The 24,687-nt window shown below is 43.3% G+C and overlaps 2 protein-coding genes across 8 annotated transcripts in view; both read left to right on the top strand.

The window, feature by feature from the left end:
• Positions 1 to 6,075, top strand: part of MEFV (MEFV innate immunity regulator, pyrin) — a 13,960-nt gene extending 7,885 nt beyond the window's left edge. Inside the window, 8 exon segments of the mRNA XM_028499444.2 lie at positions 2,083 to 2,313; positions 2,729 to 2,751; positions 4,640 to 4,755; positions 4,932 to 4,964; positions 5,320 to 5,352; positions 5,500 to 5,546; positions 5,548 to 5,583; positions 5,586 to 6,075. Of these exon segments, the coding sequence (XP_028355245.1) occupies positions 2,083 to 2,313; positions 2,729 to 2,751; positions 4,640 to 4,755; positions 4,932 to 4,964; positions 5,320 to 5,352; positions 5,500 to 5,546; positions 5,548 to 5,583; positions 5,586 to 6,053 (987 nt within the window). The 3' untranslated portion in view covers positions 6,054 to 6,075.
• A 9,237-nt stretch (positions 6,076 to 15,312) lies between these two features.
• Positions 15,313 to 24,687, top strand: part of ZNF200 (zinc finger protein 200) — a 17,430-nt gene continuing 8,055 nt past the window's right edge. For 3 of the 7 annotated variants that reach the window (XR_008619370.1, XR_008619369.1, XM_007121491.4), the window contains exons 1-4: positions 15,404 to 15,520; positions 16,152 to 16,559; positions 17,188 to 17,279; positions 17,576 to 17,699. Coding sequence is in view for 5 of the 7 variants with exons in the window: in XM_007121491.4 (XP_007121553.1) it covers positions 16,313 to 16,559; positions 17,188 to 17,279; positions 17,576 to 17,699 (463 nt within the window). In the remaining 2 variants the exon portion in view is untranslated. Of the gene's footprint in view, positions 15,521 to 15,624; positions 16,030 to 16,151; positions 16,560 to 17,187; positions 17,280 to 17,575; positions 17,700 to 17,845; positions 17,914 to 24,687 lie in introns of those variants that run through there. The other 4 variants (XM_024123644.3, XM_007121493.4, XM_007121492.1 and 1 more) reach the window with 4 other exon arrangements.

Genomic DNA, 24,687 nt, shown 5'->3' with positions numbered 1-24,687 from the left:
GAACCCGCGTCCCCTGCATCGGCAGGCGGACTCTCAACCACTGCGCCACCAGGGAAGCCCGGAAAGCTCTTCTTTACAGCAGAAACCCAGATAAAACAAGTATATAAGAATAATTGAATTAGAAAATTTCCACTATACAATTGACACCGACAGGGACCAGCAACAGATACTAAAATTTTTAGAGAAAATCGTTAGAGAACAGGATATTTACACACTCTCAAAGTACCACTCCCCAAATTACTTAGGAATTATAAAGGAAATAATATATATTTACAGTAGCGATATCTGGTAGACGCTTCCCTAACCAAGCATCAATCCTAGTATGACTATAATGGTGATGGCAAACTGGATAGTCTTTGCCTCCCAGTGGGGTATGCTAGAAAGAGCATGGCATTAGGTCTATGGTATTCTTGCCCCAAATGTTTCTCCTGAATTTAATCATGAGCAAAATTATAGAATTTTAGAATATAGGCCATTGAATGAGACAACTGACCTGTCCTCTTAAAAAAAAGTCCACGTTACTGCCATCAACAACAACAACAAGAAGTGTTCCAGACTCCATGTTTAGGAACATCACATTGGAAACTTGAAACTGGCCACAGTAGGAATATCAACACCACAGAAATGGCATATGCCACAGCCCAGCCTTGGTTGATTGTTTTGTTGATGGTCTAGACTTAGAAATTGTGACTTGTGCAGACCAGATGCACAGGTGCATGCCTGCGGTGCTGCATTCTAAAGACTGAGAGAACACTCTTCCGCACCCGAAACCCAGGACGTGATTTAGCAGGGTTGCTGATGTCACAGAGGAAGGAGTGAGGTTCCACACACATCGAGTTTATGGTCTTACTCCTTAATTACAAGAAAATACCAAGCAACATCAGAACCACTCTTGTATGTCGACTAAGGGACTACGGTGGGTGGGGGAACAGGAGCCGGGAAAACATCCACAAAGCATCCCGTGAGGCCCTGGGCTCTCTGGAATTTACACCAGAGTTCTGTCCACTAGTGTTTTTGTTAATTGTGTGTATCAGTTTACCTAATAAATTAATGTGCCATATTAAAAACGACAAAAGGTGAAGAAACTTTTTTGGTTCAAAAGAACTAAAAACTTAATCCTGTCCTTTTGAGTCAAAAATGAGATTTCTTCTGTCCAGTCTTAATAGATCTGAAGGGCCCTCTCCCTCCTTGGAGGAAGGAAAGATGCCCTAGAGCCACTTCACATGTCCACAGAAGCTTTTTAGGGATGATGAGAAAGAGGACGGCAGAAGAGGTCATGGTTGGCCAGTGTGCAAGAGTATTGGAAGTCAAGTTCACTTGCGTTCAAATAGATGGACTGACTGACCCCCTTCAGGGCAGTCTGAGACTGTCGGGGAGTGAAGAGAACTCTCCCTCCTGGAGACTTTGTGCTCCTGACTTTGTCTGTTTATGACTCCAGACATACGCAATCCTCACGCTGCCTTTCAAGGAAGGAAGAAGGTGACACCAGTTATCTTAGTGTTCTGGGGCTGCCCTAACAAAGTACCATAAACTGGGTGGCTTAAACCACAGAAATGTATGCCTCCCACAGTTCTGGAGGCAAGGTGTTGGCAGAGCTACTTCCTTCTGAGGGCCGCGAGGGAAGGCTGCTCCAAGGCCTCTCTCCTTAGCTTTTAGGTGTCTCCTTCCCCCTGTCTCTTTACATGGCATTCTCCATGTGTGTGTGTATCTGTCTCCAGATTTCCCCACTCCAGTGGCCCACTCCACTCCAGCACGACCTCATCTTAACTAATTGCAACCTCAATGACTCTATTTCCAAATAAGATCATACTCTCAGGTACTGGGGTTAGGACTTATAACACATACATTTTGGAGGGGACACAATTCAATCCATTTTACCAGGTTTTAGGGCATTTTCCAAAAGCCAACCTGTTCTGGAAGTTTCCAGCCCATTTTGCCTCCTACTCTGGAATTCAGGCCTCCAAGAGGCTGAGGAAGCCTGCTCTTACCCACCTCCACGAGGTGGGCTTCTGCAGGTTCCCTGGGCACACACGTCTACCTCACCGCATAGGCCCCTACACCTCCCTGACTTCTGTTCCCCAGAAACAAGCTGAAACCCAGAAGCAGAGAATCCAGTACCAGTTGGAGCAGTTATGCCAGTTTTTAGAGCAGCAAGAGCAGCTCTTTGTGGCCTGTCTGGAGGAGCTGGGCCAGACCATTGGCCAAGTCAGGGAGACATATGGCACCCGGGTGACAAGGGACATCGCCCTTCTCGACAAGCTGATTGGGGAGCTGGAGGCCAAGCAGTGCCAGCCGGAATGGGAGCTTATGAAGGTGAGTGTGGCTGGGCCTGGCCTTCCCCCATCCACTGTGCGCAGTAGGATGACATGGGCTCCCAGCACTGCCATCAGCTCTGCCCAAGCCAGTGGGTGAGGCCCTTAGGGCCGGGGGTGGGACTTGGTCTTGGTGACTCACAATGCCCAGGCCCCTTCAATGAACTCTCAGGAGCCCAGGATGGCCCAGTATCTAGGGGATCCCGTGACATCTCCCAGAAGAGATCAGCAGAGTTTGGGTACAGTTATGTGCAGGCCCCACCCGGGGTGCCACCTCAGCAGATTAGAATTAAAACTGGGGAGAGGTGCCCCATTTTTACTGACACTGTGGGGCTGGGAGCCCAGGAGGAGAGGCCAGGAGTCAGCACAGCCCCTATGAGACTGGTAATAGAGAACTTCCCTCTTTTCTCTCCTAGGACATCGGAGTCACCCTGCACAGGTACCAAGAGGTCCCCTGATGATCCCTTGGGTGTCCTGCAGGAAGCATTTGGGGAGGCAGACCTAGGAGGGAGATGATCCCAACCCGGGACCTGTGGCTCCTCCCTGGGTCCTCCCATCTCCTGCAGCTTCCGAAGGTGAAGGCCTTTCTGGACCTGTGTAGCAAGAATGGGAGCACAATCAGGAGGGGGAGCATGGGGTCAAAGACTGGACCAAATGAACATGGCCTGTTGTGTGGTGGTGGCTTCATAAGAAACCCCCCCTAACAGACTGTGTCCCATGCAATTCGCCTTATGAAAACTGTTCCTGCAGGAGTGCTTGTGGCCACAGCAAGGGAAGCACTTTCCAGTAGTGGATCTGCTAAGCCCAGCAGGCAGGGGAAGGGAGGGAAGAGGATGGGAGGGAAGTGGAGGGGAGGGGAGGGGAGGGGAAGAGGCTGGACCTTCCAATCGCCTGGGGGAGCTTTACAAAATCCTGACATCCAGGTCCTGGCAAAGAAATTAAACCTGAATCTTCAGGAGTACAACCCAGGCATCAATTTTTTAAAGTATTTTTTTGGTGGTAAAATATACATAACAAAATTTACCATTTTAACCATTTAAAAATGTACAGTTCAGTGGCTTTAAGTACATTCGCATTGTTGTGCAACCATCACCATGATCCATCCCCAGAATTTTCTCATCTTCCCAAATGGAAACTCCATACCATTAAACAACTCCCCAATCTCCCCTCCCCCAACCCTTGGCAACCACCATTCTACTCTCTGTCTATATGAATCTGACTATTCTAACTATACCATATAAGTGGAATCATACAATATTTGTTTTTGTGTCTGACCTACCTCACTTAGCATAATGTCTTCAAGGTTCATTCATGTTGTAGAATGTGCCAGAATTCCATTCCTTTTTAAGGGTGAATAATATTCCATCATGTGTATATACATTTTGTTTATCTATTCATCCATCAGTGGATACTAGGTTGCTTCTACCTTTTGGCTACTGTGAATGATGCTGCTATGAATATCGGCATACCTATATTTGTTTGAGTCCTGCTTTCACTTCTTTTGGGTATATCCCCAGAAGTGGAATTGCTGTATCATACAGTAATTCTATGTTTAGGTTTTTGAGGAACTAGAGTACTATCTCCCATGGTGTCTGCACCATTTTACATTCCCACCAGCAATGCTCAAGTGTTCCAATTTCTCCATATCCTTACTAACACTTGTTATTTTTTATTTTTTTTAAATAGTAGCCATCCTAATGGCTGTGAAGTGGTATCTCGTTGTGTTTATTTTGTTCACTTAATATCATTTTTATTTCAATAGAAAGAAGAAGACTCAGGGACGTGTAATTAATTTGACATATGTAATTCTGGGCTGAGCATTTCAATATCAGTACCACTTTATGGCCATTATCAAAACTCACTGTGATTTTGATATCAATGGGTTTTTTGGGTTTTTTTTTTTTGTTGTTTGTTTGTTTGCGGTACGCAGGCCTCTCACTGTTGTGGCCTCTCCCGTTGCGGAGCACAGGCTCTGGACGCGCAGGCTCAGCGGCCATGGCTCACAGGCCCAGCCACTACGCGGCATGTGGGATCCTTTCGGACCCGGGCACGAACCCGCGTCCCCTGCATCAGCAGGCGGACTCTCAACCACTGCGCCACCAGGGAAGCCCGATATCAGTGGTTTTTAAAACTCCTCCAGGTCATGCCAATCCATGGCCAGAGTTGAGGACCAGTGTTTAGAACTTGAAGCCCAGGGAGAACTTTCTTTGCGAAGCCAAGGCTGGACTGGGTGTGCCCTGTGGAGGCTGCACCTCCCTTCCAGCTCATGAGACCTTGGTCTACCCCCATGCTCCAGTCTTTTTTGGCCAACAATCTTTTGTCTCTAGGGCCAAGAAGGTGACTGTCCCTGAGCTGTGGGCCACACCTCCAGAGGTGAAAGAAAAGATCCACCTGCTCTACCAGAAATCAGAGTTTGTGGAGAAGCGCATGAGGCACTTCTTGGGTAGGTGGGCTTGTGGGAAGATGGGAGGCACCTGCTCACCTCCTCCCTGAGAGCCACGTAGCCTGGAGCCCCCTGGTGTCCCTTCTCCATCCCCCATGGCCTTTCTGACTCTGCCTTCAGCCCCTCCCAGATCTGTCCCTATCTGGGAACCTAACTCAAACTCCTTCTCCTTTTAGAAACCCTGCGTTCAGAAATGGAAACGTTCAACGGTGAGTCTGGTGGTGGTAGTATGTGTTGGCCAGGGATTACTGCAATTTTCCCTTGTGCTGTTGATTTCTGGGAATTATTTAGAAAAGAGAAAACACCTGTAACAAAGGTGGGAGAAAAGTCATGACAAGTCCTCACAGGCTCTGTGCCAGGGTCATTGGCTGTCCACTCACCAGAGCACAGAGTATCCAAGGCAGGCCTGGGTACCAGAGAAGAATGGGGTTATATCCAAGCAGAGGAAGCCAAGTCCTGAGCAGGGAGAGGGAGTCACTGTCTTTCCTTGTTGTGGGGACCAGGGTAGATTTAGCCCTCTGAATGGGAATGCTCAGGATTTTTCCCATCTCCTTTTCTCTGTAGTTCCAGAACTGACTGGTGGTCAGGCACCCTGAGGCAAGTAGACTTGGCCTGCTGGGTCCCTGTGCTGTCCCCCGGTGCATTCCAGAAGAACGACCCTGTCCACATTTCTTGGATGTGGAGAGAACCCTGTGGGGATGTTGCCCATGGACCTCAAGCTAGGAATTCTAATTCTCTCTGCAGTTAATGTGATTCTGGAAGCAGAAGCTGCCCACCCCAACCTCATCTTTCATCTTCTCTGATGACTTGAAGAGTGTGAGACTTGGAAAAAAAAGTGGGACCGTCTACCTGCTAGTCCAGAAAGATTCTATAGCTGAATCATTGCCCTGGGCTCTCTGAGTTTGCTCTCTAGCTGCCATTACTGAGAAGGGAAGGTGGGAGACAAGACAGGGTGGGTCCTGGGTGTCTGCAAGGCAGCCACAAGCAGCAAGGAGAATATGGCTCTCTCACCAGAGAATGGTTATTGGGTAGAAATGATGATGAATTAAAATGAGTGCCAGGCGTCCAGCTTTCCCTCCACCCAGATGAGGGAGCCCCCCAGGCATGTGGGCATCTTCCTGAACTACAAGACTGGGGACATTTCCTTTTACACTGTGACAGCCAAATCCCACACCTCAACATCCACTGGCTTCTTTTCCTCTGAGGCCCTTCAACCTATCTTCAGCCCCAGGACACATGATGGAGAGAACATGGATCCTCTGAATATCCATCCAGTGGGTGGCCAGGGGCCTCACTGAATATCCAACACTTTGCATCTTTCTTCAGGCTCCTGCCCTGTATCTTGAATCCATACATTCAACAGTCATTACTGAACACCTACTGGGTTCCAGCTGCTGTGGGGAATGTAATCAATAAGAGAATAGGCCCTGTGCTCAAGGAGCTTATGGAACAGAAGCAGAAGTAAGCTGGGTAAACAAATATTGGTAAACCAAGGGTAAAGAGAACACATGTATTGATGACATGCCATGGATTTCAGAGAAGGAAGCACACAGCTGTTGCTTAATAAATCCTTGTATGAATTAGCACCCTAAGATGCTCCTGAGACAGAGAGCCCACCCTTGTTTTCCCTCAGAACTCCATGGCAAGGATGTGTTCCCTCATTCTATCCTTTTTTTAAATAAATAAAATTATTTATGAATAATAGCATCATAGAGCTTACATAAATGATCATTAACCATAACTTTTTAATTTTACAAATGAGAGTTCTGAGGCCTGGAATTAATGCATTTTGTTCATTTACTTATTTTTCTACCAGTGTTTGGGGACTGATTTTGGGCTAAAAGCAGCACCAGTTGCTGAGGTTACAGAGAGAGCAAGATAAAATTTCTGCCTTTTAGTGAAAACCTTAACTGTAGTAAGGATCTGAACGGTAAATGTATAAGCCCAGAGCAACATAGGTACTAAAATATAAATATATATTGGAACAATATGTGAGCATATTACAAGTAGTAACTGAATAGAGAATTCTGAGAGAATTTCACAGAGTATTTTAAGTGAGTCTTAATGACTAAGAATTATTTTGAAAAGGAGTGGTGAAAAGGCATTTTAAGTGAAGAGTGGCATATGAAGTGTCACAATATGAAGCAGCATGAGATTTACAGTTTAAAGTGCTTGATGGGTTTTTGACGGTACGTCAGTGTGGTATGAGAATGGAAACTCAAGACTCATATCGTCGAGAGCCTTATGCACTATGCATAGGAATTTGGACTTCATTGTGCTGTCAGGGAGAGCTAGTAAAGTGTTTCAGGGTGGCCAAATAGAGGTTAAGTGGCTTATCATTCACAGGAAGTAGAGTTAAAGTCATGATTGAAATCCAATGTTATTGTTCTTATTAACAAGTAGACTATAATAAGAGTATAATATATGATAATAATATTTATTATACATTTACTATGTGTTTAGTTCCATGTTTTTATTTTAGTTAATCATCACCATAAAGCTATGGAATAGAGAAGAATTCTGCCTAGAATGACTTGCTGATTATAAGTAGGAAAGAATACTTCTGAGCCACTACGCTTTGATCTTTGACCAAACCCTGTATATGTCTGCAGTTTCTATTTGCCTGAGAACTGGAAGAGTGAGTAAAAACAGCTATACCTTTATCACTTCAGGAAACTGAGAGATTATATTTTGTGAATTTGTAACAAAACCCATTAAACTATCAGGACTTCTCAGCTAGATTAAAGTAGGTGGTAAGGGGGAAAAATCGTTTATGGACAGAAAAAGACCTTGAAAAAAATCACATGAATGCCTTCAGTAAGTCATTACATAGACCAAAACCAGGCCGATGTCAGTCCATACCATGCTGGAGCCACCACAGAGCATCAGAGTTTAGGGTACAGGGATGCAGGAAGAGAATGTCGGCCTACAGGGCAACAGTGAAAGATTTTCGTATCCACCGAGGAGACGGGATGAACCATTTTGAGACTCTGCCGGGGTAGGAGGGCTTTTATAGGGTGAGATTAAGACGACTTTGCTTGTATTTTTTTCTCTAGTGTGTGTCTAAACTACTATCAATAAGATTCATAGTTTTGGTTGTATTCTCCAAGGTTGCAGTGGAAATCAGAAAGCTATAAGACAGTTGAGTTTGGCTAAGTAAGAAAATTACCAATTATACTCAGAAAAGAGGAAGCAGTATGAGACCATTAGTTAAATGCTACCAATATGACTTCCTTTAGTTGAGCATTTCTATTTCATTTATTGTTAAAAATGTCTTTTGGGGCTTCCCTGGTGGCGCAGTGGTTGCGCGTCCGCCTGCCAATGCAGGAGAACCGGGTTCGCGCCCCGGTTTGGGAGGATCCCACATGCCGCGGGGCGGCTGGGCCCATGAGCCATGGCCGCTGAGCCTGCGCGTCCGGAGCCTGTGCTCCGCAACGGGAGAGGCCACAACAGTGTGAGGCCCGCGTGCCACACACACACAAAAAAAAATGTCTTTTGAAGTCTCAAGATGAAAAATCACTTAGAAGCAGAAATAATTTTTAGGGCTTCCCTGGTGGCGCAGTGGTTGAAAACCCGTCTGCCAATGCAGGGGACACGGGTTAAAGCCCTGGTTCGGGAAGATCCTACATGCCGCGGAGCAACTAAGCCTGTGCGCCACTACTGAGCCTGCGCTCTAGAGCCCGCAAGCCACAAGTACTGAAGCCCATGCGCCTAGAGCACGTGCTCCGCAACGAGAAGCCACCGCAATGAGAAGCCCGTGCACCGCAAAGAAGAGTAGCCCTGCTCACCACACCTAGAGAAAAGCCCGCACGCGGCAACGAAGACCCGACACAGTCAAAAATAAATAAATAAATAATTTAAAAAAAAAAACTTTAAAAATCATTAACAAAGTCAATGATTAAGCCTGCGGGTACTAACAAAGCCTTTTGTTACAAAGAATCTGGTATATAAGATGGTATTCTCTGTAGTGTATCTTTTCTATAGATCTAAAGGACTAATCATTTCAGCAAAGGCTGGAACTCTAAAGCACTAGAATTTGTTTTGATCATATATTGCATTACTGTTAAATGCCCAGGCAATAAAAGTTATCCATTCTGTCTTGCTGGAATATTAAATTGATGGAAGAATTGTGAATTTTCGTAGAATGTTCATCTGTTTGATGTTACACTGTCAGGTGTGTGCATTTAAAAGTGACCTTCTGTGCACTCGCATTATGGATACTGCCCAGTAATATTCTGTTTGCTTAGAGTGAAGAAGGATGACACCACTATATGCTCCTAGTTTTGTTTTTTTTTTTAACTTTTTAAAAAATACATTTATTTATTTATGGCTGCATTGGGTCTTCGTTGCTGCACACAGGCTTTCTCTAGTTGCGGCAAGTGGGGGCTACTGTTCGTTGTGGTGCATGGGCTTCTCATTGCAGTGGCTTCTCTTGTTGCGGAGCATGGGCTCTAGGCGCACGGGCTTCAGTAGTTGTGGCATGCAGGCTCAGTAGTTGTGGCTCGTGGACTCTAGAGTGCAGGCTCAGTAGTTGTGGCGCACAGGCTTAGCTGCTTCATGGCACGTGGAATCTTCCCGGACCAGGGATGGAACCCGTGTCCCCTGCATTGGTAGGCGGATTTTTAACCACTGAGCCACCAGGGAAGTCCCTATATGCTCCTAGTTTTTCTCCAGATTTCTCCTGTTTTTCTGGAACTGGGAGTTAGTGCACTGGGTTAACCCAATTCCGGTCTTTCAACATTTTCCTGTTGGCAGGCTATAATCAGAGTCAACCTGCCTGCATCTCCAAAAACTGCTCTGATTATCTTCACCTCCCAAAGGAACAGAAACAAGACACTTTAGGGTTTTGAGGATTTTATACAATTCACCTATCAAGTTTCTATCGACAGAGCTACTATCTAGCTAGTGAGCTAGTCTTTGAGGAGCTGCCTTGTTAGAACTTCAGGAATATTATACTAAATGGCTAAGACAAATCACTTGGAAAAATATCCTTAACACATAACTTTATGGCCAGACTAAATATCTGTCCTATGAATAGTCAGAAGGAGATAAGACAGTGGGGAGAGGAAGATTAGAGAAAGAATGAGAGATGAAGCAAAGGGAGACAGAGAGGAAGTTTAAATCAAGTTGACTTATGGGATAGCCTCCCTGTCTTGAGGACTTAGGAAGCCTTAGGAAAAAACAAGCAGACTGGATTATTATAAATCACTTTTGTACCTGTATTAATGAACTGTGGTTCTTAGAATTATTGGCTGGGCCCCATAAATAAGTCCATTAGAAAATGTAGTTGTAACTGCATTTGTTGTCACTCAGGTGATTACTGTGAGATCCCACTTCCCTACAGGAGACCAAGAAAGAGATGGGGCTGCTGTCATGGAAAAACATTTGACACACATCCCAAGTGTCACATTATTCTGTACTGAGCTGTATCTGCAAATCTGTGGGCCTGTGGAATATTAGGTGTTCTAGTTCACAGATGTCCCTCTATCATCCTCCATATAAAGAGACATAAAAAGAGGGGGGAGGGAGAGGGAGGGACTAGGAGTTTGGGGTTAGTAGATGAAAACTATTACATTTAGAATGGATAAACAACAAGGTCCTACTGTATAGCACAGGGAACTATATCCAATCTCCTGGGATAAACCATAATGGAAAAGAATATTTTAAAAAAGAATATATATGTGTATAACTGAGTCACATTGCTGTACAGCAGAAATTAGCACAACAGTGTAAATCAACTATACTTCAATTTTAGAAAAATTACCACACACACACACACAAAAAAACAATAAAGAGACTAGAGAGGGATGTAAGAGAAAAGGAGGATTGGGAATTCCCTGGCAGTCCAGTGGTTAGGGCTCCATGCTTCCACTGCAAGGGGCATGAGTTTGATCCCTGGTTGGGGAACTAAGATCCAGCATGCCACATGGCACGGCCAAAAAAAAAAAAAAAAAGGAAAGAAAAAAGGAGGATCAAATGAAGATTGAACCCCAAACTCCTCCTACCCCAACTTCTCTTCCCATCTTCACACTACAGCCTAGATTGGACTTAGGTTCTCCATGGTTGTGACCAGAGCACAAAACACATGCTTCGCTATCTTCATGGAGCTTTGTTCTACATGCATAATCCACATGCTGGCACAGCTCACATTCCTTATTTGTTTAGCTGTTCCCTATGGTTGGCCATTTGTTGTTGCCAATTCTCCCTTGCTATGATTCCATAAACAGCTTGGTGTATATATATATTTTTTTTTGGTGTACATTTTTTGCCACCTCCTCCCCATACACATATTTTTTCTCCTGTTATTACTAAAATTGTTCCAGAATGTGAGCTATTTGATAACACTTGCAGTAGTTGGCCATACAATATTTTGGAAAGAATGTTTCTCGCCCAAAGCAATGTTTGTCGTTTAAAATTTTTGCTGATATAATAGAGATGTAATGAGGTTTTACCTGTGTTTTACTTTATTTCATTACCTGCTAATGAAGCTATGAATTTTTCCATGTGTATTTCTACTTTTTTGCTTCATTCTGTCAACACACATATTTGATAAACAATTATAATAGTAATAGAAAAGAGTTTTATTCAAGCCAAACTGAGGACTACAGCCTGGAAGATACAGATTTAAGAAGCACTGAATTGTGTTCCATCAGACTACAAACTGGGGGAGGCTCGTATAGGCAAAAACCGCAAAGCTACATATGTTGTTTGTCAAGAACTACAACTGAAGACTTCCCTGGTGGCACAGTGGTTAATAATCTGCCTGCCAATGCAGGGGACACGGATTTGAGCCCTGGTCCAGGAAGATCCCACATGCCGTGGAGCAACTAAGCCCGTGTGCCACAACTACTGAGCCTGCCCTCTACAGCCCGTGTACCATAACTACTGAAGCCCGCGTGCCTAGAGCCCATGCTCTACAACAAGAGAAGCCACCGCAATGAGAAGCCCGCGCACTGCAACGAAGAGTAGCCCTGCTCGCCACAACTAGAGAAAGCCCGCGTGCAGCAACAAAGACCCAATGCAGCCAAAAATTTAAAAATTTTTTTAAAAAAAGAACTACAATTGAAGCTGGCAAGAAGTAAGAGTGCTTTTTAAGTATGGACTGGTTGGGGTCCAAAATAGTTGCAAAGTTACAAGGGGAAACGTTGGACCATTAGGTTGCAGCTGGCAGCTACTAGCAGATACTGTTTTGAAAATGGCTTGTGGTATCCTTGAGTTTGATACAGTTCAGAAAATTCAGAGTCTCAATGATGCAGGCACATGTCTGAAACTACACCTCAATCGCCACCCGGCTCTATTTTTCTTTTAATATTTATTTTTAAATTTATTTTGGCTGCGCTGGATCTTTACTTGCAGCATGCAGGCTTCTTAGTTGCAGCATGCATGCAGGATTTAGTTCCCCAAGCAGGGATCAAACCCAGGCCCCCTGCATTGGGAGGGTGGAGTCTTACCCACTGGACCACCAGACAAGTCCCACCTGGCTCTATTTTGGATACCTGAACCACAGTTTTATGTCTTGTCAGAACAAAGAAGAAACATCAAACATGACAGAGGTACATTCCTTCAAGGTTTCAAAAGGGACAGATTAGCATGCACACAGCTAGTTAGCATGACCTTGGTGTCTGGGAAGAGAACTTTATCTTCAAAGGAGTACCAGCACTGGCATCTTGGGGGTGGGGAAGGGGGGGGCATTTATCCCTATCTTCAAAGTGGACATTCTAAACAATCTAGTAACTGTATTCCTTTTTCTTTTTTCAAATGGTTAAAGCAGATGTATAATGTATGTTTGACAGGCCATAAGACAGGCCTGTTCTAGTTAGTATAAAGATCAAGCCAAATCACGTATAAGCCAGAATGACTTCCCTATACTTCAACATGTGAAAATTGCTTCCATCAAGTCTGTAAAAATGGTACAGGTCCTTTAACTACTTGCCGTGTGGACTTTAGATTTTGAACTTAGTTGTCTGTAGTACTTCTTCATAAATATTTTACATACTAAACATTTGTATTTGTAGGACGTAATTTTCCATCTGGCGGTCTTTTTTAATTGAGATATAATTCTCATAGCATAAAATTCACCCTTTTAAATACACAACTAAGTGGTTTTTAGTATATCCACAATGTGTACAAACATCACCACTAATTCCAGAACATTTTTATCACCCCCAAAACAAACCCTGCACCACTTAGCATTCACTTGCTATTCCCCTCTGCCCCTGGCCCCTGGCTACCACTAACCTTTTTATCTCTATGGATTTGCCTATTCTGGACATTTCACGTAAGAATCACACAAAGTCTTGTGTCATCAGGTTCTTTGGCTTAGCACAATGTTTCAAAGTTCATCCACGTTGCAGCATGTATCACTGCTTTGTTCCTTTTTTACTGCTAACTAATAACCCATCATATGCATATAATATATCTTGTTAATCTGTTCAATAGACAGGTTGTTTCTACTTTTCAGCCATTATGAATAATGCTGCTATTCAGGTACAAGTTTTCACTTCTCTTGGGTTTATACCTAGGAATGGAATTGCTGGATCCTATAGTAAGTAATTCTATGTTAACATTTTGAAAGACTGCCAAACTGTTTCCAAAGTGGCTAAGCATCTTTTCATTCTTTCTTTTCATTCCTTCCTTCCCTTCCTTTTCTCCCTTCCTTCCTCTCTCTCTTTCTTTCTTTCTTTCTGCCGCATTGCATGAAGGGGCATGCAGGATCTTAGTTCCCCAAGCAGGGATGGAACCCATGCCCACTGCAGTGGAAGCACAGACTCCTAACGACTGAAACACCAGGGAATTCCCACTAAGCATCTTTTCAAACGTTAACGATCATTTAGTTTTCCTCCTCTTCAGAATGACTTCATAGCTTTTGCCTTAGTCTTTGGTCAGTTAGCAGGAGCTCTTTGTATGCTGGGAATGCCTTAGCCTTTATCTGGTTTATCTTCTACAATATGTCCCAGTCTACTGCTTGATTTTATTTTGTTTTCTAAAGTTTTTTTTAAAAATACAGTCACACAAGCTTATATTTTACTTTAAGGCACCTCAGTTTCCTATTTTGCCTCAATATTAAACTTAACCTTCTCTTAAGTGTTCTTTCATTGGCTATTAAATTCCATCTTTTTGTATGTAAAGACAAAAGCCTTTTTTCCCAGAAGAACAGACAATTTCTGCTAGCACCAAGTTAAATGCTATCCTTGCATAGAGGTCAACATATATTCAGATCAATGTTGGCTATACTGTTCTATTTATTCACGCGTAGTTCAAACTACACTGCTTTGATTAAAGAAGGTTTTTTTCCGTAATTTTGATGCTGGAAAGACAGGTATTCGTTTTTTTTTTTTTTTTTTAAGTTTTGTTGACACGCAGTTTTTTCTTATTTATTTATTTATTTATTTATTGCTCTGTTGGGTCTTCGTTGCTGTGCGAGAGCTTTCTCTAGCTGTGCTGAGCAGGGGCTACGCTTCACTGCAGTGTGTGGGCTTCTCATTGCGCTGTCTTCTCTTGTTGAGGAGCACGGGCTCTAGGCACGAGGACTTCAGTAGTTGTGGCTCAGGGGCTCTAGAGCGCAGGCTCAGTAGCTGTGGCACACGGGCTTAGGTGCTCTGCTGCATGTGGGATCTTTCCGGACCAGAGCTCAAATCCGTGTCCCCTGCATTAGCAGGTGGACTCTTAACCACTGCGCCACCAGGGAAGACCCTGCCACACGGTTTTGACACTACTCTCTTTATAACATGTTTTAGATCACAGACGAGTGAGTCACCTATAGTTACCGTTAAGAAACAGAACTCATAGTTTCACTTTAGTCATCCTGCCTGAGGCTGGCGTTTACATAGAAGAATAAGGCAATCCCTGCGCTTGTGTGGCCCCAATTCCTGATCACTGCCTCATTGGAGAATGAACCGAGTATGGGAACAATGCAGAAAGAAAAGACGAATTGAGGACGGTAACGGAAATGGACAGCTAGAATTCCTGAGAAAATAAGATGGCCGGTCCAGACCGCTGTGTAGAAGTTGGCCAACAGGGGAGGGGAGCTTCGCCCGGCTCTGACCGAAGGGCCGCCCCTGCCGAAAGGGACGGCTGTAACAGGACCCTAGAGGCGACAAAAACCACGACCTACCACCACCTTACCGCCACCGCAGTTTTTTGATAGACCCCAGGGGTTGCTGCGGAAACTTCGTCCGCCTCTCACAGACCTTCCGGTCAGTCAGACGGCCCGCATCCGGTCGAGCCCCGGCCCTGCTCCGCCCCAACCGCGGCGCCTGGCGATCTCCCATTGGCTGTTTGGCACCGAACCACATTTCCCAGCAGCCCATGTAGCTAGACCGTCCGTACCTGGAGTGGTGCCAACCTGTCTTGGAGGGTTTGAGCCAACCTTCTTTCCATCTCCCAGGTACAGCCGCAGAGAGAATGGCTGCTGCCAACCTGGCCTCCCTGCGTCCCTGAGAGCTCCGCCGGCCGGCCTCGAGCCTCGCCTTCCCAAGCGCAGACCGCTCGCTCCAAGCGAGGAGACCAGGCTTCCGCACCGGAAACGGGGCACCGGGCGTGACGTCACTGCTGCCTAGGCGCCCGGCCTCCCAGAAGGCACCGCGTCCCGGCCGTCCTCCCCAACTGACGGCGGCGCACACCAATAGTCGCCGGCTGCCTGTGAGGACATTCCGAAGGGCGAGGGGTGGGCTTGGCCTCTCGATCCTAGTTTCCCGGTCTCTCCCCGAGTCTGGGTCTCTGGGCTGTCCCCAGTGAGCGCCCAGGGGCGGCAGAACCCCAAGAGGTGAGGGACTCCGGGAGGGCGGGAACCAGGCTGAGGCGGCTTCTGGGGTGCGGAACAGTCTATTGCTAGGGGAACCTGGCCCGATGGGTAGCCGGGAGCGCACCCCAGGCAATGCCACCAGCTGGGCTTTGCGGTGAAGGTGCCCCTTGGCCAGTGGGAGAGGCTGCAGAGCGGGCCTGGCCTGGTGGGCCCTACTGGGATGTCCCCTCTCGCTCTTACAGGGCTTTGAGGGCGGAAAGGAGTCAGCAGGCCACACGTAGACAGCTCATGCGGCCTTGCGTTTGCTCCTTGAACCATCAGCAACCCCCGGAAGGGCATCCGAGGGACCTGCGGTCCAAGGGACGCAGTGAAGCCAGATTCAGTGGCCAAGTTGACTTGTAAACTGATGCTCTCGGTATTGGACCCCGGATTTCCTGTCTTCTGGCCCATTGCTTCTTCTACCAGCATGAGTTAAACCTTTCTTCCCAGTGGAGTTTGCACTTCATTTTCTCATGATGATGGCCCTTGAGGTTTGAACATCTGCTTTCATTCTCAGGATATTCCTTTCAGGCCTTGCTAAGAGTATCGGGTCAGGGATCTTCCTTACGGTTGTGAGTTCCCTACCGTAGTTTATCTTTCCTTTTTGATTTAGATCTCATGTGGCCTCACTTTGCAAGACACATATTGGAGTGCAGGCATCTCCAGCCTGACTCATGGTTTCTCTCATCTGCAGCGTGACTGACAGGTTTCCTCCAGTAAGAGGTGACTCTTGAAGCTCTGCAGAAACAAGTGTGTGTGTGATTTCAAGGCACGATGGCTGCAAAAGTGGTTCCTATACCCCCAAAGCCAAAGAGGTCCTTTATACTGAGAGTTCCTCCTAACTCCAAGCTGGGCCAAGATCTACTTCGAGATGCTACTAGTGGGCCCAAGACCATTCACCAGCTGGTGCTGGAGCACTTCCTCACCTTCTTGCCCAAGCCAAGCCTAGTCCAGCCCAGTCAGAAAGTCAAGGAGACCTTGGTTATTGTGAAAGATGTGAGCTCAAACCTTCAGAACAGAGGTAAGAAGCACATACTGTTTTACTAGAAGAGAAGGGGATGGTACTGGGGGCTGAGCTAGACTTCCCTGTTAGTAATGAATTCAAGTTATGTTGGTGGGTGTCGGAAAAAAAGAGTTGATTCCAATAAGTCAACGTGCCAGAGAGAGGGAGTATTTTTTTCTCAAGCTGGAGCTTGAATGGTTTGCTAAGTGTGTGTAAAGCCACAGAATAAACAGTGTATATCTTTTCTGTAGTGTCAGTTTTACCCAGACATTGGGGGAGAGGGAATATCTTTTTAGGATAAAGGAATGTGGATGAATTATTGAATTGACTTCACCTTATGTGGAATTTTGTTAACTTTTGTGCTTGCTGTGGGCATCTTCAGACTTTACCTTTCCCCATCCTTGCCCTTAGTAGTAATGGGAATTTTAAAGGTGCTTAGGGGAATATCCTTTTCATAGTGAAGAGACCCCATATAGGTTCAAGACCCTGTGGTTTGTGGATTGATCTCTGACTGGGCTCATAGGAACAGAAAAAGCCTTGAGTTACCTACCAAAGGAATGAGGACAGCCTGGCTTCAAGGTGTGGGTAGAGTCTCCATATTAGAGTCACTGACTTTTCTATTAACTACGGCTTCCTCTTTCCCCAGTGCAACCTCATCCCTTAGTGAAGCTTCTACCCAGAGAAGGAATCCAGCAGAAACAGGAGACAGTGTCTCTGTGTTTGAAAGCTGAGTCTGAGGTGGGTTCAGTTTTCCTGTTCACTGTTTGAGTGCATCACCTTCTCTACTCTTGCAGCCCTCCGTATATATAAACCCACTCTTGGGAGTCAGCAGGGAGATGGGGCTCTTTTCTTCACTGCCTCCTTGGACAGTCATCTTTTTTTTTCCTCTGGCTCCTCTCTGAGCCTGGCTTTCCTGTCTGCGTGGGACTTCTAGATCCCTTTTGCCATCCCTTCCCTGATCTTGGTCTTTCTTAACAGCAGGGCTGTTAAGGAACCTCTGTTACTAAGAGGAAGGGGGCCTGTTGCTCTTTCAGGAGCTGGTGGTCTTTGAGGATTTGAATGTATTTCACTCCCAAGAAGAATGTGTAAGCTTGGATCCTGTTCAGCAGCCCACCTCAGAGATTCAAGACAACAGTATTGGGGAGATGATGTTACTGGGTAAGAAATCAAGTCCCTTGTGTGTTCAGATTGAAGGCTATGGGAAAAGCATGTTCTATTTCATCTCAGACTTTTTTGAGACATTGTTCACACCAGCTAAGTACATGTTCATGCACATTTAATTTTTGATTTATTCCATGTGGCAGAGCCTTCTCCAGCTGTGAGTGGCCATTTTCCCTGTATCTTGGGGGCAGTAAGGAGGGGCCTTCTCTTGGTAAGCAAGACTTGTTGATATACTCACATCAAATATTTAAACAGATAAAAAATGCGAGTATACTGTTTCTGAATCTCTGCACCCAGTGGTATTCTCCCCACAGATATATTTTACATCAGTGTATTTATTGGACACATGACTAATTCTTTTAAGTCTTTTTTTTTCTTGGTGGTTCAATAGCTGTGAAGCCTACTAGTGTAAGAGAAAATATATCCCACTTTTGATGGAAATAACATCTGGCACTTATTAAGCACTTGTGTGCCAATATGTGCTAGACACTTCTAACTACTTTGCATGCATTCATTATCTTATGTAATTCTTAAGATAGTACTGTTGGGTATAGGAATCATTACTGTTTCATAAATGATGGAACTGAAGCAGAGAAAAGTTAAGAAATTTGCTAAAGGTCACACAGCAGTAGGTAGTAGAGCAGGGATTTGGATTCAGGGAATCTAACACCAGAGCTTACAGTCTTGGCCCAGTACAGTACTGCCTCCTTGCTGCATTTCTCATAGTTTCATCAGTGAATTTCCTATATGGTTGGTGAATGAAGCCCTCTTCATTTGTACTCATTTCCCAGTAGTGGCTAACAAGTGCTACATAGGAACTCATCTGGCAGCAGCTTCTCTGTAAGCTGCTTAGAGATGCTTCGGTTTTTCCCTAGAAATATACTGCTACCCTAGAGCCAGGGTCCCTCAAAAATTGTTTTGCTGAGTGCCTAATACTTTTTACCTTGCCTTCAAGACTGGTTCTGAGGCTGAGGTTTTGTGAGTTGCCTAGGGTGACAGAAATATATAATGATTACTCAACTCTGTAGTTGTCTTATCCTGTATGGTTGGGGTGGTGGTACATAATAGGCCTGGTTAATTTCCCATAGATTATTATATGTAATATTTTCTTTATTTTAGGAAACCGTATAAACAGATCAGACTTATTACACTGAGTTTTTCCTGAGTCTTAGGCAAGGCTAGGATTTATTTTGGGTGACTGACTGTTGGGCATGTTGCCAACTCCAGGAACACTTTGGCCCTGCATGTTGAGGCCCTGAAACCCAGTCCTCACCCTTGCCTTTCCTCTCCCTTGTCCATACTCTGAAGCTGATGATTTAAGCTTAGAGTCATTCACCACATTTAATAAATGCTGTTTTCCCCTCACGCAGGGTTGGGTTTTGGAGTTGATATTCAAGAGGTTAAAAATATATATAATGCTCCATTTCTACCCTCCAAGAGCTTCTAAGTTACAGCTGTAAAGAGCTATGATAAGTCAAGGCAGGATTTGGACCCAGGAGCAGAGTTTGGAAGAACACAGATTTGATTTTAGATGAGATTCAGTCCATGGCAGGAAATAAAATGAGGTTTTCCTCTGGGCACTTGGACATTGGGGACTGGAGGTCAGATGTAAGGATGTAGAGATTTGGGAGTCATCAGCATATAGCTGATAGTTGAAATAGTAACATTTGGTCAGTTTGCAAAGGGAAAAGTGTAAGGGAATGAACCTCGTGGGGACAGGAATCAAAAGGAAGGCCCTTGACAGAGGAAGACAGAATTTGTGTTTCAGTCCAAGTAAACCACATGAAAACAACCAAAAAGGTAGAGCACTTAAATTCTCAGTGAGATAGTTCTTTTGGTTGTATCTGCCCTCTACTGTGGTAAGAGAATATACCTTTCCAAGATTGATACAAATTGACTACATACTATGCAACAAAAACACAATAGATTCCAAAGAGTAGAAATTATACATTAGGATCTATCACAATGCAATACAACTAGAAATTAATAATGAAATCAGAGAAAACAATTTCTTTCTACCAGTAAAGTTTAAAACTATTAAGTAACTTTGGGTCAAAGGAGTAATACAAATTAAAATCGTGTAATTTTTCTGCAAAACACTATGTATCAGAATCTATGGTATAATCTAAAGTGGTACTCATAAGAATATGCAGGGATGTAAAAACATGTATACTGGTTTACAGAAATTAATTAAGCCTCTGACTCAAAGTTAGGAAAACAAGATAAGGGAAAACAGGAACAAAATATTAATAAATACAAACTTAGAAATCAATAAGTTAAAAATAGAAAAAATAGAGGAACTAATAAGTAGAAAGATTTACACACAAATAGATAAACCAATTTCCATAGAGGAAACTGAAATTGTCAAAAAAGTAGTCCCACACACAAGAAAAAGGACCAGCCTTAGTTTCACAGGAAATTCTTGTAAATCTTTAAAAATTTGACAGTTCAAATTCTGTGAGAACTTTCAGAGTATAGAAAAAAGAAGGAAAACTTCCAGGTTCTTTTTATGACATTAGTGTAACAAAGATATCACAACCTGATGAAAATTGCAATGACCAAATAAGATTTATTCCAGGAATACAAAAATGATTTAGTCATAGAAAGTCTATTTGTTATAAGTCTATCCATCTGAAAATAAAAAGGAGAAATAGCCTATGATCATTTTCATAGTTATTGAAAATATATTTGACAAAATACAAACCTCTTCTTCATAAGAACACTTAACAAACTAGTGACTAATGGATACTTCCTTAACGGGCTATATATCCTTTCAGCCAGCATCATCTTTAATGGGAAACACTGGGGGCATTCCCACTAGAATTAGGAATACAACAGTGAAGCCCACTACCCCTACTGCTATTTAATATTTTGTTTCAGGTATTAGCCAGTGCAGTTAAATGAGAAGGAAATTAGCCGTATTATAAGAACTTAAGAGAAAGATAAAACTACACCTATTTACATATAATATAATTGTGTAGCTGGAAAATCCTAGAGAATGTCTGAAAGCTTATTCCAAATAATAAGCATTTAGTAAGGCAATGAGATGTAAAATTATTATACCAAAATCATTCATGCAAACACAATCATTTAGGCGATATACAATAGGAACAAAAAAGATTAAACACCTAGGAATAAACTTAAGAAGTGTGCAAAAATTATGAGGAAAACTTTAAAAGGACACAGAAGTAGATTTGAATGAATGGAAAGAAGTATCATGTTCTTGGTGGGGAAGATTTTAACATAAAAAAAAGGTCAGTTCTCCCCAGATTGATTTATGAATTCAATGTAATCCCTTTAACAAAACCAATAGGATTTTTTCCCCTGGAACTAGGCAGTCTGATCTCAAATTCAAATGGAAAAATAACTACAAGTAACGGGGAAAATTGAAAAGAAGAGCAGTGGCGCAGGAGGGTTCTATCCATATCAGGTATTAAAGCAGCCTCTAAAGCCTGTCATGAAAACAGTATATAGTACTGGCACGTGACTAGATAGACCAATGGGATGGAATAAGAAGTCCAGGGACCTCCCTGGTGGCGCAGTGGTTAAGAATCTGCCTGCCAGTGCAGGGAACATGGGTTCGATCCCTGGTCGGGGAAGATCCCACATGCTGCAGAGCAACTAAGCCCATGCGCCACAACTAGTGAAGCCCGTGTGCCACAACTACTGAAGCCCGCATGCCTAGAGCCCGTGCTCTGCAACAAGAGAAGCCACTGCAATGAGAAGCCCGCGGACTGCAACGAAGAGTAGCCCCCGCTCTCCGCAACTAGAGAAAGCCCCGTGCACAGCAGCAAAGACCCAATGTAGCCAAAAATAAACTAATTAATAACAAAATTAATTAAGTTTAAAAAAAGTGCAGAAATAGCTTCAAATACACATGAGGATTTAGTTTGTGATAAAGTTGTAATCTCCAATCAGCAAGGTAAAGAGGGACTTTGGGATAAAAGGTGTTGTGACAACCTAGTAGCCATTTGGTGAATCATACCTTACTTTGCACACCAAGAAAAACTCCCAGTGAATCAAAGGGTGAATTCCTTTATACCCGTGGCCTAGGAAGACTTTTCTAATTAAGACTCAAAAATCCAGAAGTCTTGAAAGAAAAGATCAATAAAGTAGATACTTAAAAATTTTTAAACTTCTGTATGACAAAATAAAAAACAAATATCTGAGCAAATGCAGTAAATTGGAGGTAAATATTTGTACCTTATATCAGACAAAAGCCTAATCTTCCTAATTTATTAAGAATTTCTAGAAATTGGGAAGAGAAAGATCAACAGATTTTCTCAGAAATACAAATTACTCTGAAATACATGAAAGAGGGCTTCCCTGGTGGCGCAGTGGTTAAGAAACCGCCTGCCAATGCAGGGAACACAGGTTCGAGCCCTGGTCCAGGAAGATCCCACATGCTGCGGAGCAACTAAGCCCACGCGCCACAACTACTGAGCCTGTGCTCTAGAGCCTGTGAGCCACAACTACTGAAGCCCATGCGCCTAGAGCCCGTGCTGTGCAACAAGAGAAGCCACTGCAACGAGAAACCTGCACACGGCAACAAAGAGTAGCCCCTGCTCATCACAACTAGAGAAAGCCCACACGCAGCAATGAAGACCCAATGCAGCCAAAAATAAATAAATTAATTAATCAATAAAAGAAATTTTAAAAATAAAATAAAATACATGAAAGATGTCCAGCCCTACTCATAATTAGAAATGCAAATAAAACCTTTACTGAGTTACTTTAAAAAAAAATCTATCAGATTTATAGAAATCAGAAACTTAACAACACATTGGTGGTGAGGTTGTTGGGAGATGGGTATATTGCTGGTGGGCATGCAGAATGGTACAGTTCCTGTTTATGAGAATCTGTAATTACCCATATTACAGATGCATTTACCTTTTGATCTAGCAGACCCACTTCAGGGAATCTGAATTACAGATAATAGCAATAGCACACATTCAAAATAATCTATAAACAAGGTTTATTCGTTGTGGTATTGTTTGTAAAAACACAAAGTTGAAAACAATCCAAGTGTTTCTGCAGGGTGCGGGTTGAATACAGTGTGTTTCCACACATCATACCATTGATAATCTCTGTGCACTGGAATATAGTGACTGAAGTAAGGCAAGTAGCAGAAATATACATAGTGTACTACCTTTTGTAAGAAAGGGATAGAAAAAGAAAACGTATTGCCTAAAGAAACAATGGGAAAACAAAAAGAAATTAATAAAAACTGCTACCTGTCTGGGGAATGAATAGAATGGATGGGGAGAGGGATGAGAGTAAGGCTCTCTGTGTATACTTTTTCATGTTTTGATTTTTTGAGCCATATAAATATATTAGCTACTAAAATTATTTTATTTTTAAAGTTAGTACAGTAAAGGAAGGTAAAATACAGTTTCCCATGAACAACACAGGGATGAGACCCTCCCAGCAGTCAAAAATCAATGCGTAATTGATAGTCAGCCCCCCATACCCGCTGTTCCTCTATATCCATGGTTCTGCATCTGCAGATTCAACCAACCTTGGATTCCATAGTACTGTAGTACTTATTGTTGAAAACATTCTGAGTATAAGTGGACTTTCGCACAGTTCAAACCTGTGTTGTTGAAGAGTCAACTGTATTTTATTGACCCTTTCAGAAAAATAAAAAAAATCATGAGTTTCAACTAATTGTTCTGAAAACAGATATTTAGCTCTTTAATATAACCTAATGTTTATAATCATTCATAAAACGCTGATGGTAATTCCTGAAAACTGAGAATAAAGAAACCTGCTATCACTATTAATATCATTAACTAATTTTCTAAAGCAAGAAGATAAGAAAAAGGGGTTGAGAAGAATGAATACTGGAGAGGGAACCAAAATATGATTTGTACTTAGAAAATCTAAAAGGATCAACTAAAACATTATTATATTTAATAGTTTTAAAGTAGGTTGATAGGAATAAATATTTAACAATCAATAAATAGCATTCTTTTTTTTTTAATTTATTTTTGGCTGCATTGGGTCTTCATTGCTGTGCGTGGGCTTTCTCTAGTTGTGGCGAGAGGGGGCTACTCTTCCTTGCGGTGCATGGGCTTCTCATTGCAGTGGCTTCTCTTGTTGCGGAGCACGGGCTCTAGGCTTGTGGCACGTGGGGGCTCAGTAGTTGTGGCTTGCAGGCTCTAGAGCGCAGCCTCAGTAGTTGTGGCACATGGGCTTAGTTGCTCCGTGGCATGTGGGATCTTCCCGGACCAGGGCTTGAACCCATGTCCCCTGCACTGGCAGGCGGATTCTTAACCACTGCGCCACCAGGGAAGCCCAATAAATAGCATTCTTAAATAAACACAGAATAATGAGAGTTCTCATTCAGAATGACTGTAAGATAGAAGTAAACTAGAGAAATGTTTTATTGGTAAAAAGAAAAGATTCTTAAATATTGGAGAGAAACAGGTCTAAACTGGAAAACTAAAATCATGTAAAATAAAGATAGCAGTGCCCTCCAAATTTATACTCTAAATACACTCAGTCAAATTTGTGAAAAGGTAGAAGTGGATGTTCTGACTGGTTTTACCAATATTAGACATGTTACAAACAACAAACAGTGTGATACTAAACTCCAAATGTATTAGAGTTAACTGTAAAAACAAGTCATAAAAGAATGGCTAGGGGATTTCCCTGGGCACACAGTGGTTAAGAATCCACCTGGCAATGCAGGGGACACAGGTTCAATCCCTGGTCCAGGAAGATATCCCACATGCCGCAGAGCAACTAAGCCTGTGTGCCTAGAGCCCATTTTCCACAACAAAGAGAAGCCACCACCATGAGAAGCCTGTGCACCGCAACGAAGAGTAGGCCCCGCTCGCCACAAAAAGAGAAAGCCTGTGCACAGCAACGAAGACCCAATGCAGCCAAATAAATAAATTAATTTTTTAAATACCTTAGAAAAAAAAGAATGGCCAGGAAACAATAGAAATTTATCAGATTTTTTTTTTTTTTTTTTTTTTTT

Source organism: Physeter macrocephalus, chromosome 14 (genome assembly GCF_002837175.3).
Source record: "Physeter macrocephalus isolate SW-GA chromosome 14, ASM283717v5, whole genome shotgun sequence".
Taxonomy (NCBI): Eukaryota; Metazoa; Chordata; class Mammalia; order Artiodactyla; family Physeteridae; genus Physeter; species Physeter macrocephalus.
The sequence above is the reverse complement of the archived record's forward strand: the minus strand, read 5'-3'. Positions and strand labels throughout refer to the sequence as shown.